The sequence below is a fragment of the Solanum stenotomum genome, chromosome 1 (genome assembly GCF_019186545.1).
Source record: "Solanum stenotomum isolate F172 chromosome 1, ASM1918654v1, whole genome shotgun sequence".
Taxonomy (NCBI): domain Eukaryota; kingdom Viridiplantae; phylum Streptophyta; class Magnoliopsida; order Solanales; family Solanaceae; genus Solanum; species Solanum stenotomum.
In genome coordinates this window covers 16,445,132-16,461,245 of record NC_064282.1, presented here as the reverse complement: position 1 = coordinate 16,461,245, position 16,114 = coordinate 16,445,132, and the positions used below count along the sequence as shown (strand labels likewise).

The 16,114-nt window shown below is 36.6% G+C and overlaps 3 protein-coding genes across 3 annotated transcripts; 2 read left to right on the top strand and 1 right to left on the bottom strand.

Annotated features, from left to right (window-relative positions):
* The first annotated feature begins 59 nt into the window (after nucleotides 1-59).
* On the top strand, nucleotides 60-5,606 carry LOC125863117 (protein-ribulosamine 3-kinase, chloroplastic). Its single transcript, XM_049543262.1, has 9 exons — nucleotides 60-227; nucleotides 1,637-1,790; nucleotides 1,909-1,999; nucleotides 2,122-2,196; nucleotides 2,307-2,395; nucleotides 2,671-2,789; nucleotides 3,419-3,559; nucleotides 4,948-5,024; nucleotides 5,335-5,606. The coding sequence occupies exons 1-9, from the start codon at nucleotides 119-121 to the stop codon at nucleotides 5,479-5,481; spliced, it is 1,002 nt and encodes a 333-aa protein (XP_049399219.1). The 5' UTR covers nucleotides 60-118; the 3' UTR covers nucleotides 5,482-5,606.
* Nucleotides 5,607-6,335: 729 nt separating this feature from the next.
* On the top strand, nucleotides 6,336-6,993 carry LOC125863260 (uncharacterized). The gene has a single exon (XM_049543447.1). It carries the CDS (start codon nucleotides 6,392-6,394, stop codon nucleotides 6,899-6,901), a length of 510 nt encoding a protein of 169 aa, XP_049399404.1. The 5' UTR covers nucleotides 6,336-6,391; the 3' UTR covers nucleotides 6,902-6,993.
* A 119-nt stretch (nucleotides 6,994-7,112) lies between these two features.
* LOC125863107 (ribosomal RNA small subunit methyltransferase, chloroplastic) lies at nucleotides 7,113-15,730 on the bottom strand. Its single transcript, XM_049543251.1, has 10 exons — nucleotides 15,458-15,730; nucleotides 15,094-15,243; nucleotides 14,466-14,522; nucleotides 14,170-14,271; nucleotides 13,904-13,999; nucleotides 12,432-12,516; nucleotides 11,683-11,735; nucleotides 8,090-8,173; nucleotides 7,733-7,843; nucleotides 7,113-7,629 (listed from the first exon to the last, which is right to left on the bottom strand). The coding sequence occupies exons 1-10, from the start codon at nucleotides 15,695-15,697 to the stop codon at nucleotides 7,564-7,566; spliced, it is 1,044 nt and encodes a 347-aa protein (XP_049399208.1). The 5' UTR covers nucleotides 15,698-15,730; the 3' UTR covers nucleotides 7,113-7,563.
* Nucleotides 15,731-16,114: the final 384 nt, after the last annotated feature.

The window sequence follows — 16,114 nt, the reverse complement described above, 5'->3', positions numbered from 1 at the left end:
CACCCCTTATTTAAAAAGTACATACAGCAGTAGAAAGGTAAAAAAAAAATTTTAAAAATGAAGAATCAAGAACCAATAAAAAGTGGGGAAATATCTCCAGGCAAAAGAGAGGGCAAAAATGGCTGTAACACACTTGGGGAGTATTTCCTTTTCCTCTTCCATGCCTTCTATATCTTCCCCTTCTCTCAAACACCCCTTCAACTTCAACAAGAACAAACCTTTAATTGGTATGCTTCTTTACAAATTGAACCATTTATTAATTTCATATGCTCTTCTGAATTTGCTCATTTAGTTCATGTAACGAAGATATTTTGCGTAAAGATTCCAACTTTTTTGTGCATGTCTGTTTCTTTTATTAGTACATCAAACTTTCTTGTTAATTTTTTAATGTGATGTGAAGCATTATACCGGATGGTTTCAAAGAGCTTATTCTCTGGCCCAACTTTAATCATGGAATTGCCCGCTTAATTCTTTTTCTCCTGTTAATTTGAAGTTTAAGGGTTTGGGGGTTAACTTGGAGGTGTTGTTTATGGGGCATATTGAGTTTAATTTGTAGGGTGTAATGACTCGTCAAGCAAATTAGATGAATTCAGATAGTTATTTTTGTTTCCTATATCTCTGTCTCACTGTTTAGCTCTATCAATTGTCGGGATTAGCAGAATAAAACTCCCAAGGCTCCATTTTCATGAATGACTTTATGATAGAGAGAGTTAATTTCTACTCACTGAAAAAGGAGCTTCGGAGTTACCTTGTAGCTATGCTGGGATGTACCAGGTGCTCGGTGAAATAGTTGAGGTGCTCGCAAGTTGGCCCGAACACAACCATCATTAAGAAAACAAAAATAGGAAGTAATTTTCCCCTGCACCCATCCTTTTAGTTGAATGATGATAAATAAGTACTTAAAAAAAATTATTCAGTTACCACCTTCTTCCTTATGCAAACAAAGGAAAAACTAAATTTCTTTCACATTCTCTGCTATTTTCCTTCTTTCACTCTCAATTGCCTTTCTTCCTTTTCCTCCACTCCAAACAATGCAAGTAATGTAAGTTGTCCTAGCAAAGATTGTTCCTGAGTCTTGACTTATCAAATCCCAGTTTTGGGATGTAAAGAAGAGATAAGAACTTCACTGAGTGCCTGTAAAGTAACTTCATTTACTGGTCCATTTCAAATCAATTATGATCCTTTCAGGATTTTTTTCCAACTTTTAACATTGTACAAATAGTTTTTTGTCTTAGCATTTTTCTTCCATATGGTTGTTCATTTAGGTAACTGAAAATTGGTAGTAATACTATATTCTGGAATTTTTAGCGGAATCTGAAAATCTAGAATTCATTTTTAAGGTGCTAGACTACAGCCACTTGAATTCCTACAATCCTGATTCCTGATACTGTGGGTTGAATGTCGTTGAATAGAAGTGGTTTCTTCCAGTGCACTTTACAACTTGTTGAACTCATTAGAAGTGTGAAAGAAGTTATTGTGATTGTGATTTCGCCTTAAAAGTCTTCACCCTGTACATCCGATTGGTCATGACAATCCATTGAACCTTTATGGTTTCGATTCAATTATGTGCTATCTGCTTTCATTAACAAACATTCATTTCCCATATCAAGTGTATTCGCTCCTTTTAATTCCACAGTGGCTGCAATGAGTGATGATCCAGTTCGTGAATGGATCCTTTCAGAAGGAAAGGCAACACAGATCAAAGGAATCAGTCCAATTGGTGGTGGGTGCATAAATCGGGCAACTCGTTATGACACTGATGTTGGTTCCTTTTTTGTTAAAACAAACAGGTATTTTGATTATGTTTCTCCTGTTAAAACGTTAAATAGATGTGATAGATGGTTGCTTAATATGGTATTAAAAGGGGTAGATAATTGCTTAATATGTTATTGTTAAAAATCTAATCAGGAGTATTGGACCATCAATGTTTGAGGGAGAGGCATTGGGTTTAAACGCTATGTACGAAACAGGGTCAATCCGTGTACCAAAACCATATAAAGTAAGGATGACAGTTTTTTTCTTGTGTCCTAAAACTTTGTAGAAGCTTTCCTCCTCTTCCTCCTGAAAAAAAAAAAAGTTTGTAACTGTATCCTAGAGTTTATTGTTTGATGCATTGTGTAGGTTGGTTCTCTGCCAACTGGCGGCTCGTATATCATTATGGAATTTATTGAGTTTGGTGCATCTAGAGGCAATCAGGTGAGAGTGATTGTTTGTCTCTTTTTCCCATAATTACTATTTCCTTAATATCATTTTCTTCGTTAATTTGGTGATAACATTCAGATATTTGACCATTTTCTGCTTTTCAGTCTGCATTAGGAAGGAAGCTTGCTGAAATGCACAAAGCAGCAAAATCTGAGAAGGGGTTTGGCTTTCACGTTGACAATACTATTGGCAGGTATCATGCCAGCATCATATCTAAATTCTTCCATTATGAGGGTGCATTTCGCAAAACCTATTATTTGGTGAATTGCACACCTGCACAATTGTACTATTTGTTTAAATGGAAGGATCATGTGTAGCTTTTATACTATTAGGCAAAAAAAAAGTGAAATGAGAAATATTCAATTTAATGTCTAGTAATTGAAGTTGGAGTTTTCTTATCATTTGTATCGCTCCATATATTAAGGCGATCGGACATATCAAGGGCTGAATACTTGTGCATATGTGTAGTACTCCACAGATAAGCACATGGATGTCAGATTGGGTTGAATTTTTCGCAGAACACAGACTGGGATACCAGTTGAAGATGGCTCGTGAACAGTATGGAGATCCAACCATTTATGAAAGAGGTTTAAATCACCCATTATATTGGAAAAGAAAACTTTGACTCCTTTTATGGAATTTATCCTGTTTGATCATGATAAATGCAATGTGGAAATGTGTACATCCTCCTCCTTCATTCTTAATTTGAAGTTGCTTCAGGCTTCGTTTTGGAATTATAATTTGAACCAACTTACTGTAGTAGCAGAGAAGGGATTGTTGCTTATTAAATTCATTGTAATGGGCTAACGGCCAAAAGTAGCTTGCTTTCTTCTTCTCCGGCGCAAACCAGTGCTCCCACTTATCTTTTAATCTGCCTTTGAGTGATTTATAATCATACCTATCTTCCCCTGCTCATTCTGAGATAGATAGTGTCTAGTTTAAACTTCTACAACCTAGTATTTTCATTGGGCAATGAGACAACATCGACATACATGGAATGATGCGCAAATATCAAACTCTAAGGAGCTGAATATATGTCAAAACCCACATTTTTGTAATATTCCTTTTTCCTGAATTTGAGGCTTGGCAGTTTCTACAACTTGAGATAAACGGCTAAATAAGTAAATATTTTTAAACAACCCAATGATGTTTACTTGGTTTTTCAATATCTGACATGCTTTATTTATTTTGTTCTATCAAATTGATCCATTCTTAGGGCAAAGGCTAGCAAGGAACCTGGGACCTTTATTCAAAAATGCTGTGATAGAGCCATGTTTGCTGCATGGAGATTTATGGAGCGGGAACATGACATATGACAAGAATGGTGAACCTGTGATTCTTGACCCTGCATGTTACTGTAAGTCCTATGTTTCGGTTTCAATATTGTTATAAAAAATTATTGTTTTTGCTTCATAATTCACTACTTCATATATGAAATATATCTCTTTCGAGCACCTGAAAATTGCGTTATCTGAGGCAAGCATGTTTGGTGCAGTTTATATTACTATGGAAACTTATATAGCTCCTTTTAATATAACGACCTCTTTTATCAGAACCATTAACATTACCGGTTATAGCAGTAAAGATCAATACAGTATAAGAGATGGAAAATTAGATAGTTAATGTAAATGACTAGGGTCCTGTTGAATTACTCCTATAGTATTTAATGACAATAAGACAAGTATATATTGAAATATAGGACACTAATAAGGTAAATATTTGCTTCCTTTTCGACTTTTCAGAGGAAGACCAGTATGAGATAATCCAACCTTCCCAATTGCCTGACGTTTGACTTTCAATGGTCAAACTCGGAATTTTGATCAAAACCATTTAAAGACAATTTCCGAAACTTAAATGGTGAAATGGCGAAAATGATAAAATATATGAGAAATACTTATAACTTTGAAATTTCTCAAATTGCATAAAATTTGTCTATAAATGCATTGACCAAAGTCCACAAATACATAAAGTTGACAAGTCTCCATATGGTGTCAGCTTACCTTATGTTGCTCAGACTCTTTTAAAAATGTTGCCGCAACCCCTGGATCTTCCAAAAATGCACTACTTTTGGAGAACTGACATGCACTTGTCTGAATTTTTATCAAGTTTGAGGGACAAGATCTTACCTCTACTGGATATTCGTCCTTATACTCACAAACTAAGTTGCTCGGACTCTCCAAAATTGTTGCCGCAGCCGTGTCAGATCCTTCAAAAATGCACTACTTTTGAAGGATCCGACACACACCCGATGACACTTTTGAATTGTCCAAGCAACATAGCTCGCAAACATTCAGTTAGGAATTGGGATTACTGTTTAATGAAAGGTCAACACTTAAAAATGACACTGCCTCTTGAATTGTGCCAAACTTCACATAAATTGGTAGAGTGATCCTCCGGTAGCCTCTTCTATAGTTGGACATTGGGTTTTGGAAGTACTTTAGCTGGACATTGGGTTTGAAAGTACTATCGTTGGACATTGGGTTTGATTTACCTCCAGATGTACAGCCTGGTTTATGTGATTCATGTTAATGTCTATTGTAATATGACTTAAATCCCTTTCTCCTCATTATTCCTTGTGCCAATATCATCTGCAGTCTGCACATTGCAATTCAGATGAATAAGGAAATATACATAAGTTGAACGATCTCAGGGCAATATTTATGTTCTGGCTGTCAGGTGCTTGATTTTTGGTATACGAATTAATGGCTCCAGATGCACTAATATTATGAATCTCGTCCTCTGTAGATGGGCATAATGAGGCAGAATTTGGAATGTCATGGTGTGCTGGATTTGGAGGAGATTTTTACAAGGCTTACTTTGAGGTGCTGCAATTAACTACATTTCCAAAATTCACATTTGTTTCACTTTGTCTTCGACATTTAATCTGCAAGGACTTTCTAAAGGGGGGAAAAGAAAGAAAAAGAAATCCTTTTTTCCCATTGTTCCTTAATAGATAACCGGTAATCTCGAATAACGAGTGAAGTATTATTAGGATCACAATTGAATTTTGTGATCCACCACCATATTGGCTTGTTAACCAGGCTGTCAACTAGCCACTGGATGGTGGTCTTTGTCTTGACATTTGCTTCATATTCTTGGTATTTACTCTTATTCATTTCCGTGTATGTTCAGGTGATGCCTGAACAACCTGGTTTTGAAGAAAGGAGAGATTTGTACATGCTGTATCACTACCTCAATCACTATAACTTGTTTGGATCGGGTTACCGATCTTCTGCAATGTCCATAATTGATGACTATCTACGGATGCTCAGTGTCTAGTTACTAGTGTTTTTTTCCTCATTCACTTCATTTCTTGTACATGTAAAGCTTTTGTCTTTCTCTAGCTGTTGGCCATTTTGAAGAGCCGTTTGTACATTTTATAACTGTGGTACTCCTAAATACGTGCTTGTATAATCAGTTTGATGTTCCTAACAATGCCACAATGTAAAGAGACTTAACGTTCCTCGGACAGAAGAAAACATTTTTCATCTATTTCGAGTGAATATATATATATATATATAAACATGGACGCCAACTCTATTTCATCCATGATAATTTGCTTTATATACTAGGGTAACCAAGAACCAAAAAGAAGGAACTTCAAAAGGTAGATGGTTAGCCTAGGATAAATCAGACTCTACAAATTTCACTATTTGACGCTAGAAGACTTGAGGAGAGATATAATTAAGCTTGGAGAGAGTTGATCAGGTAGGATCTAATCACATGACCCTAGATTGGAGAGTATGGAGGTCAAAGATTTGGTAGTAAATAGTTTTGTGACTTGTCTCTCCGTATTTCTCATTATTGAAAACAATCTCCGATAGATGTGAGGTCTGCGTAGACTCTCCCAAATTTCACTTGTGGAACTATTTTTTACGACAGTGCGAAATGGACTAGCTTTACTATAGTGTTTATGATTATTAGCATCTTCAAAAAATGATTTGACGAATTAGTAAAGTTGATTAGTGTGGACAGAGGGAGTAATAAGCATGGACTCTTCTCTTGAAATGGAAATAGGCATTTGACTAAATTAATCTTATGTTTTGCTTAAATGACTAATTATTGGACTATAATATGTATTGTTGTAATAAGGCTGGATTAGAAGAAGAAAAAAACAATTAGTACTAATTTTGAAATAGGTTTTGCTTATATCCATCAACATAACACAAGTCACAAGGCAAAAACAGAAATGGAGATGGAGATAGTTTCAGAGAAAGGAGGCATAGCTGAACTGATACAAGCACTTGACCAAGCAACCCTAATGGCTAAACAACTCCCCACCACTGCTGATTCTTCTCAACTCCTGCAAATCTACTCTTCCCTTCAATCTGCTCACCATCATCTCTCCAACTTCCTTTCCCAATCCCACCACTATCCACCACCACATCTCCTCTCTGCACCACCTCCGTTTCCCGAGAATTCCGTCTCCTCCGCCGCAGGCGGTGAACCTATGCAAGTTGGGGATGAGGAAGATGCTGTTAATGAAACCGAGCACAATTCCAAGAGTAGTATTGACAGAGTTGAGGAGAGGATGAGGGATTGTTTCATTCAGAATAAGAGACCTAAAAGACCTCTTTCCCCGACGTCAGCTGTGGCTGAGCAGCGGCGGAGCTATGACAATGACGGCCCTGATTTGGAATTTGATCCTCATGGGACTAAGTTGAGGTCCTTGGATCTTATTTATCAGTTCCATTCTTGAACAACTCTATAGAGAATCGTTTGAAATTACTTTACTAGTGGAGTAGATAAGATAAATTATTGGTCATTCCAAATGTATTTTCATATTCCCTAATCTAAACCATTTTCCCCTATTTGGATTATGAATTGATTTTGCTTCTTCATTTCACTGCAAATATAGTGCTAATTGATCGACTCAAGAGTCAAAATTAAAATTACATAACAATACATGAAAGGGAATGAGATAAAATAACAACAATAATTACGCTTCAAATACCAAACCAAGTTAGAGTGTCATATGAATTCTCACTATTCATGGATTATAGAGGGTGATCTGATGCAAAAAAAATATCGACTATACTTAATGGCATACTCTACTAATGAGAGCACGCTATAACATATTTACACTCATATCTGATGCTTTGACAATTCTCTCAGCGCTTATGCTGTGTTGAATGGATTAAGGCTTTAATTAATTTGACAACAGTAGAGCAAGGGAGGCTCAAATCAAGTGTTGCGGGGTTGCTCTTTTTGCTGTCAACTTTAGCTGTTTGAATTTGCTGCTGGTGATATTGCTCTGGGCTTGTGGCAGCTTGTAGACTCCCTATTCCAGATTCTGGTACCAGTGAAGCTTAAGCACAAGTATCCTCAGGACAGCTCAGCACCAAGTGACACCAGAAGATCCTAGGGTTTAACAATTGAATTATGCAGCCTTACAAAATCATTAAGAGCAAGCTCCTCAGGCCTTGACTGAAAAAGAAAAGAAAAGAAGGGGAAAACAAAACGTGAGAAGAAATGATTTAGACAGACCAGTTTCATTGACTAGATAAATGAGAAACTACATCAGTAATACCGTGGATGGAAGACCAGCACTAACAAGAGCTTCTTCAATCTCAAGAGAAGAGCATATATGTTGTAGCGTCTTTCGTAACATCTTACGTTTCCCATTAAATGCACAGTTGACCTTAACCATCAATGAGGAATAGAATGTCAGCTAATAATAATGATGAAGATGAACTACTCGCCATATTTAACCCTAAATTCCCAAATTAGTTTTATAAACAAGTATTGGCCTAACCACGGATTGCAGATGCTGTTTATTTTTATATAAAGTTTATAAAGTAGTGCTATGCTTCCAATCGTTATATCATATCACATTTGAACACACGCGGGAAGCAAAAAGGGAAGTACAAGAGAAGGCTGTGAGTACCATTGAGAAGAAGCTTTTGGCTGAAGAAACGGGAGGATAATCTACAGGTTGCTTCAGTCTGAAGGAAACTACAGCTGCGTCAACCTGAAGAACAAAAAACAGATAATTTCACTTTGTGACCCAATGAAATAATCATAACAATTACCTATTAGACACCATCATATGGACATGGAAAAACTATACCACCAGCAAAGATCCTGTACATGATTTGGGAACTGTGTTCTTCAAATAATACTATTCGTCAAAGAGATCAAGGGAAGTATTAAAGGAAACACGCTTATAAGATATCTTGTAATGAAGGAAACTTATTTAGACATTAAAGTAAAGCTTCATTCTACCATAGTTCAAAGTGTTTGATATTGGACAGAGCATCACATCTGAAGTTGTCTAGGGGTGTATGTTCAATTTACTGGAAGTGACAGTGTGCCTGGAAGAGTCTCTAAATTTCAAACTGCTAATGTTTAAGTTCAAAAAATAGTTAATTATGATCTGTTCTCGGTTCAGAATAGGTGTTTGTAACGACTCGGAAAATGATAGAGTGAAACTAGAGCCTCACATGTGAGTTTGGAGTCAAGAACTTAATGAAATGATTATATTTGAATTTGACCCAAAAGTTCTTAAAAATGTGCTTCGGAAGTTACCGGAAACTTGTTTAGCTGTATATTAAAAGATCCGTTTCGTTTTTCGAAAATCCGACTTCATATTCTTGTTTAGGGGGTCAAATTGAGTGGGAAATGGGTCTAACCCAAATTTTAGAGCAACCGTATCAAAATCCAAAATTTCCAAGTGAAGCCTTTTTCGAGGGTCTACTTTGGAGGGTCATATCTCCTAGCACACAAATTATTTGGGTGGCCAATAATATATCCATGGAAAGCCCTTTGAGTTAGCTACCTAACTCACTTCGTTTCACCTCATTCGGAGTTCGGACGAAGAAGTTATGCCCATTTTCGTAAAATCTGTCCGGCAGAAAAAGGCAAATTCCAGTAGCTGATTTTACTGTTCATTTACTGTTCACCCGCCTGAAATTTTTTCTAAGTGTTGGACCATTTTTTTCAAAGGACTTATATTATTTCCTATATACCATTAGTTCATTCCCATCCCTAAAAACATTTCCCTCTCTACAATCCTCCATTTAAGAAGAAGAAGAAGTGGGAGCTAGGGCTTTGGATTCAAGGCTTTCTTCATCAAATTTCGTGGGAGATCATAGCAAAGGTATGGTGGTCTTGATCCTTGTCTAATTTTCCATTCAAGGAGCCAAATCCAAAGTTATTTCAAAGTATGAAAAATCTAGGTTTTCACTCAATCTCATGGGTTCTTCCACCAAATGGTTTTAAAAGGTTTCTAATGGCACTTTATGGTTATATTGTTGTTGTATTGACGATTTAAGATGAAAATACTCCATGAACCCATGATTTCTCTCTATTCCTAGTTTATGCCTTTATGAAGTGGGTTGCTAGATAATGAATGTATATGAATCAAACTTGTTTAAAGGTCTTTAGATTGTTGAAGTATGTCATTACCCATGCTTATTTTATGGTGTATTGTTGGTGTATTGGTATGTGAGGCTTATGGCCTTAAAGGCATAGTATGAGAAATTGGAGTGTTATCATGACATTATACGAATGAGAATTCAATGAAGATAATGTGATCATGTTATGAATGTAAAGGTGTTGTTGTAGGTTGTTCACTGGTTTGGTTGCATAATTACTACCCTATTTTCCATGCTCTTTGATTCCATTACATGCCTTCAAGGTGTTTGACAAAATGTCCAACTATGGAGAATTGATGAATCGATGCTTTAAAGTTTGAGTTATGAGATGTATGGAAATCCAGAGATGTGTTGATGACACTCATGAATGTTGATGATATAATATGAAGGATTCTTCAATATAAAGTATACCTTGAATTGGTAGGGCTTATGCATCATTTTCTTGTATAAATGATTATATTGTTGATTGTTGAATCCTTGGATCGGTAGGCTTATGGCACCCTTCCACACATGCTTATAATGAACCTTGGATCGGTAGGCTAATGGCACCCTTCCATTAATGATAAGTAATGAACCTTGGATTCGGTAGGCCTATGGCACCTTTCCATAAAGGTTAATGATGAGACTTGAATCGGTAGGCCCATGGCACCCTTTCAAGAGGAGTTAATGAGCTTTCCTAAATGTACCTTGAATCGGTAGGCTTATGGCACCCTTTCATGTGTTAAATAATGTACCTTGAATCGGTAGGCTTATGGCACCCTTTCATGTGTGATGATGTCAAAGTAATGAACTATTCTATGGGAATGTAGGCTAAGCACCGAGCGGATTTGGTTAGATGGAAACTCCCCCGACAGTTAGGCATGAGTTTCAATGATCGTCTACCTTATCCCATAAACTATGTGCCCGCATAGGAAGCTAGTGGATCCATTAAGCTATATATACCGGTCTTCCTTAGGCAAGTAGACCACCTCTTTTCGGTGTGGGGACTCATGACACCGGATTCCATGACAAGCTCTCATGGTCTATGTCGGTTAAACGCTTACTTCCCATCATGTGAGATTTCATTATGGTTTCTTGACAGGTTCTACAAAGTGTAGGTAGTAGTATGGGATGCTACCTATACATTGCACGAGTAGGCTTGGAGAGGGTCATAGTGAGTTTCTCTAAATCCTAATGACTGTGACATGAATGTACCCTAAATGAGGTTATTAAAGAATGTTGGCTCTTAAATGCTTAATATGTTATGCATGTTATACTTGGGTTATATTACGAGTTATTTTCCCTTGTCATGTCTTAATTAATGATATACCTCTTATGTATGAATATTGTGCAAAGGTGAAAGAAAGGAATGATAAGTTACTTTAAGTGACCTAAATGTGGTGCCTTAGTATGGATGGTGGTATGGGACGTCATCCATACATTGCACGAGGTATAGCATAAGGGTTTCTTGAGGTGAAGGTCCAAGGTAAAGGTTTTCATGTTGATATTGTTTAAAGGTGATATTATGACTTACTTGATGTTATGCTTGTCTTGTATGTCTTTTATGCTATTGTTCATGATATTTCAAAAAGGTGGCATAATGCATGGTTTCTAACTAAAATGTCCCTTTTTAAGCATGTTTTGCATGGTCATCATACTTAGTACATTTTGTGTACTAACCCATATTCTTCATATTTTTACTATAAGTGTAGGTTCCGGCAAGTGATCCCTCCTAGCTAGTTTGAAGTGTTGGATTGCTTTCCTCCAAGACTTGGTATGTCCTCATGGATTCGAGGACAAGACTTTTAAGTTCTTTTGTTCATGTAATAGACTTCTTTTGATTGTAAAGGGCCGTGTCCCTACTTATGTTTTGCGACTGTGTCTAAGATGGCCATGTGAGACTTAGACTTCCGCTGTGTGTTTTTAAAGTTGTTTTAAGAAGTTTAAATGTGTGGATGTAAATAAGTTTTTTTTTATTATTCCGCACTATTTTCATTATTGAATGCAATGAATGACTATGTGGCTTGTATAAGACCCCTTCGGGGTCGAGTACGCCTTGTTACGACTTGGGGGTGCTCCCGGGTCGTGACAGTGTTCAAACAGTAAATATAAAAGGGGCACTTACTTTAGGTTGTGGGAAGAAATTTGTCCTCGGCACCTTAAATTTGTATTCAGGATCTGCAGAGATAAATGTAAATGCAAAAACTTGAGAATATTGATTAAAGCATACAAAAAGTTTTGGATCTATTTATTTTACAAAGATGTGAAAATGTCATTGATATTAAAGATATCATTTTGATTAGTACAGTATATCTTTGAGACTCGAAGAATATGGACCGCCAGCATTCAACTAAACACAAATTTGAGGTACTAAGGATCAGAAATGAAATCCACTGCAAATAGGAGTTGATATATCAGATAATTAGAAGTGGAATTTTTGGAATTTATCAGCAGAATCTTGGAAGAGTGCTTTTTTTGTCTCCCGGGACCAGGTAGCCAAAAATGAATCTAGGACCTGGTGTAACGATAGCCGGAAACCAAGTAAAACTTGGAAAAAGATGAGGTTTTGGCGCACTTGTCACCTTTCATATGCAGAAAATTTACTTCATATATTTTTACATATATTGTATGTATTCTTATTCATAGCTACAGCCTACAAAGTAAAACTAAGTGTACTATCCCAGTCCAAATAAGATAACTGGGGGTTGTTTTTGTAGTCAAACAGTATACAACTACAGAGATATACTTCGAGTAATTAGGGTTGTCTTTTTTCAAGATATCACCACAAAATGTGTGTCATCCTCAGTCCAGGACTAGAGTTATGACATTGAGGTATAAAGGACTACTTCACCTCTCACAAGACTTCTCAAGTACCTGAATAGAAGTTGATGAAAATATTAATGGGTCGGTATTCAGAGGACCGTAAGGATGAATCCACCATGCGCACAGCTGCTTCCTCCTGAAATTCCATACAATCAACTGTGTCAGTGATCCTTCCAACAATTGGAACAGTTGGGTGGGATTTGGTAACAGGTGAAATCTATCAAACTGTTTCCTGTATGCCATCAAGTTGCATACTTTGTGAAAATGACCTCCTACATTACGTCCCAGAACATCTACCACTATATTTTTCCAGAACTAGTAGTAATAGATGTTACCATAAACATACAAAAACAGCACGAGGAGCTTGTTAGGTTTTGGTAACCATCAAAAGTAACTACCATGTAGGTTTAAGCAAGAAACTTAGCTACGTTAAATTAGAAACCAGTTCAGGATGCCGATGCAGAACGAGACATAGACTATGGCAGAAGTCAAAGCCCTATCATAGACTCCAAAAAGAGTTGATTTCTTTGTTTGGTGTGCAGTTCGTGATGCCTCCCCAATTGTGTTAAATTTGAGACAGAGAAGGAGAATATTTGTGAGTCGATGTTGCACGAAAAAGAATCTAGAGAGGATACTAATCATTACTAGTTGGATCCAGGTTAGCTTCAAGATAGAGGACTCTAGTATGCTCGTCTTTTAACAAACACAGACTATAAAGGATGCAACCTTGAGTACAGAGGTTAGCACTGAAAGGAATAGCCTTAAAATGTCACCACTACGTCTCTTTTGGGGCTTATGGAATGGAAGAAAACGAACATAGTTTTGAAAAGAGTGAGAATGATGTGGAAAGCATGAAAATCTCCTTTTATTTCACTTGTATTTTTGGTGCAAAGAGTGAATATTGTGTTGTATAGAGGGTTCACAAACTTTATAGGTACCTAGATGGCTTGGGTTGTCATATAAACAACTTGGACATATTTTTGACACCAACTTGGTGTTCAGTAATAAAAATTTGGGCATAAGAAATGAAAAAAGAAATCAGAGAAACTTTCACAGTAACAAAATGGACGGGGCACAAGAAAAATGACAAGACCCGAGGCAACCAATATTACTCATTCTAAACATGCACAGGCATTACAAAGAAGCCTGCTTAGTTCTGGGATTTATCAAAAGAAATCATACAGGTAGTTAACGACCCTTTAAAAATTGAGATGCAAAAGCTTGGACTGAGTCAAAGAAGTTTTAGTCCTATTGCTTCAGCCTTATAATCTTTTACATCTAATTGGTGAATTCTAATCGAGATCAAGGAGGGGTAGATCGTAAAAGAGTATGACAAAACACAGAACAGCCAACAGTCTCTGATGCACAACATAAGTTATCCAGTTTTAAAAAAAAAATAGAAAGGGCAAAAAAAGAAAGAGAACTATGCCACTATTCCCAATATCAACAAATAATTCCTACTACCTATCTTTGGCATTAGCGATCAATTAATGTGGAAGCATATTTAAACTGACAATACCAACCTGCAGTAGCAAAACTACTTCTGAGAAGATATCACCCATGGGAAGAAGTTGCTTAATAACTTCTGTACTTATGTTAAAAGGTAGATTGGAGACTACCTGCAATAAGGAAAGGGATATACATCTCCTGTTAGCATGATATTGAAGACATTGGTAATTTGCACTACAAAACACATAATCTTAAAGCACAAATGTGTCAAGAATAGGACCAACAGATTCCTATACCAAGATTCAAAGGAAGAACTTGAGAAATAAATGCAGGTTCTCACCTTTGCATATTTCGGTTTTACACCTGAAGAATTCATTCTACTTTGCAAAACTGTGGACAAATGGGAGCGTATATGACATTTTGTGAAATCCTCTTGCAAGACCTATAGATGCAGTGGTCACATTATCACATTTCTATATTTCCTTGCAATAGAAGCTACTGAAGCATAACGTAAACCAAGTACATTTATCTTCTTTTACAGTAGAAGAACATTCTATATTGGGTAAGGAACTATATTCTCAAATATTAACTTTTAATTATGTATTCAAAGTGGAGGAAACTGAACTAAAATTGTACCTTTACATAGTCTAGACTGGAAAATCTCTCTGTTGCAAGGGCTGCCATGTAGGGATCCTTAAATCATTGAAAAAGAGAACAATTGTGTCAACAATAAAAAGGAACAAGAACAAGATTGAGAACAGAAGTTAGATAAGCTTTTTTTCTTTTTCTCATAACTGTTTACGTAAAGATATATCCTCAAAGTTTGTTAAGTTTTAACATTTTCAATGCTATTACACTCAGAGGAACACACACATACACTCACTACGCTTTAATCCCAAGCTATTTTATTACACACAGAGAGGGATACACACATACACTCACTACACTTTAATCCCAAGATATTCTATTACACACACAGAGGGACACACACATACACTCACTATGCTTTAATCCCAAGCTATTCTATTACACACACAGAGGGATACACACATATACTCACTACACTTCAATCCCAAGATAGTGGGCTGTAACCATTACATTCTATTTAAACTAATGTCATTCCAACATGAATTAATTTCTCTTTAAATCTCAAACTTTTCACTAACATACAAGACTCTCTTAACCAGACTAAAGACTCCTAACATTACTCTATGCTTGGCAAATAAATAAATCAGAAGTACATTGATAGTGAAAAAGAATAAACCTTTTCAATTGCAAGGACAGTTGCACCAGAATTGACAAGAACATTTGTCAGGGAACCGGTACCAGGCCCAATTTCAACCACCAAATCCCCTTCTTGCACATCAGCAGCAGCAACTAGTTGATCATTTACCTCTGAATTCAGCATGTAATGCTACAGTTCAAAATACAATTAGAAAAACACAAAACGCCAAACTCACTCAATCACACCCATTTATCTGTTCACTTTACTACGCAACTGAAAAACATCAAACACCAGCTCGCTTAATAATACCCACTTCTCTGTTCGATGAAATGCCCCAACGAACAATACCTATCTACTGAAATACTTAAATAGAATGGAATTACCGTTCAGAACCAGTAAATACCTGCCCAAGTGACTTTCTTGGAAAACGACCTTTAGAGTTGAGAGCTTTGACGGTGGCATGATAGTCATCCTCAGCCTTGTTGATTCTTGTTTCGCCTGTAGTTTTAGGTACTGCAGCTACCGTATGAAGGGATTTGGTTCTTGTACTATGGACAGCAAAGGGTCCATCGTACGCCGGCGAATTTGCCGGAGGTTTTGGCGTTGAAGAGAGTGGCAACAGGGGATGTAGCAAAGAAGGCATTGGTAGTTCTTTTGCAGTTATTGGTCTGTTAATTTCAGGGGTTTATCCAGGGAAATGTTCACTAAAAGACAGGTTTACCCTTTTAAAAATGAACTCATTGTAGGGGTGGGCGTTCGGTTCTTCGGTTCGGTTTAATCAAATTTCGGTTCGGTTCTTCGGTATTCGGTTTTAGAAAGTGTGCACCATATTTTAAACCAAACTAGATCGGTTCGGTTCAGTTTTTTCTACTTCGGTTCGGTTTAGTTCGGTGTTTTTAAATCGGTTTTTCGGTGTCAACAAAAATAAAGAGAGAATATGATAAAGTAACAATTGTTATTCACTTCAAACTTCAAAGTAACAACTAACCGTCTAACAATAAAAGGTAAGAACATCAACTTGTTGTTCTCACTTCAAAGTAACAACATAAAATGATAAAAT

What these genes read in the sequence shown, in the direction of transcription:
- LOC125863107 (XM_049543251.1), bottom strand. Translation starts at nt 15,697, where the DNA reads ATGCCTTCTTTGCTACATCCCCTGTTGCCACTCTCTTCAACGCCAAAA. An exon ending in CAAGAAAGTCACTTGGGCAG is followed by an intron (nt 15,244 to 15,457) that starts GTATTTACTGGT and finishes TTTGAACTGTAG; the next exon opens with CATTACATGCTGAATTCAGA. An exon ending in TTTCATCAACTTCTATTCAG is followed by an intron (nt 11,736 to 12,431) that starts GTACTTGAGAAG and finishes TTATCTCTGCAG; the next exon opens with ATCCTGAATACAAATTTAAG.
- LOC125863117 (XM_049543262.1), top strand. Translation starts at nt 119, where the DNA reads ATGGCTGTAACACACTTGGGGAGTATTTCCTTTTCCTCTTCCATGCCT. An exon ending in GTGCATCTAGAGGCAATCAG is followed by an intron (nt 2,197 to 2,306) that starts GTGAGAGTGATT and finishes TCTGCTTTTCAG; the next exon opens with TCTGCATTAGGAAGGAAGCT. An exon ending in TCCAACCATTTATGAAAGAG is followed by an intron (nt 2,790 to 3,418) that starts GTTTAAATCACC and finishes ATCCATTCTTAG; the next exon opens with GGCAAAGGCTAGCAAGGAAC.
- LOC125863260 (XM_049543447.1), top strand. Translation starts at nt 6,392, where the DNA reads ATGGAGATGGAGATAGTTTCAGAGAAAGGAGGCATAGCTGAACTGATA.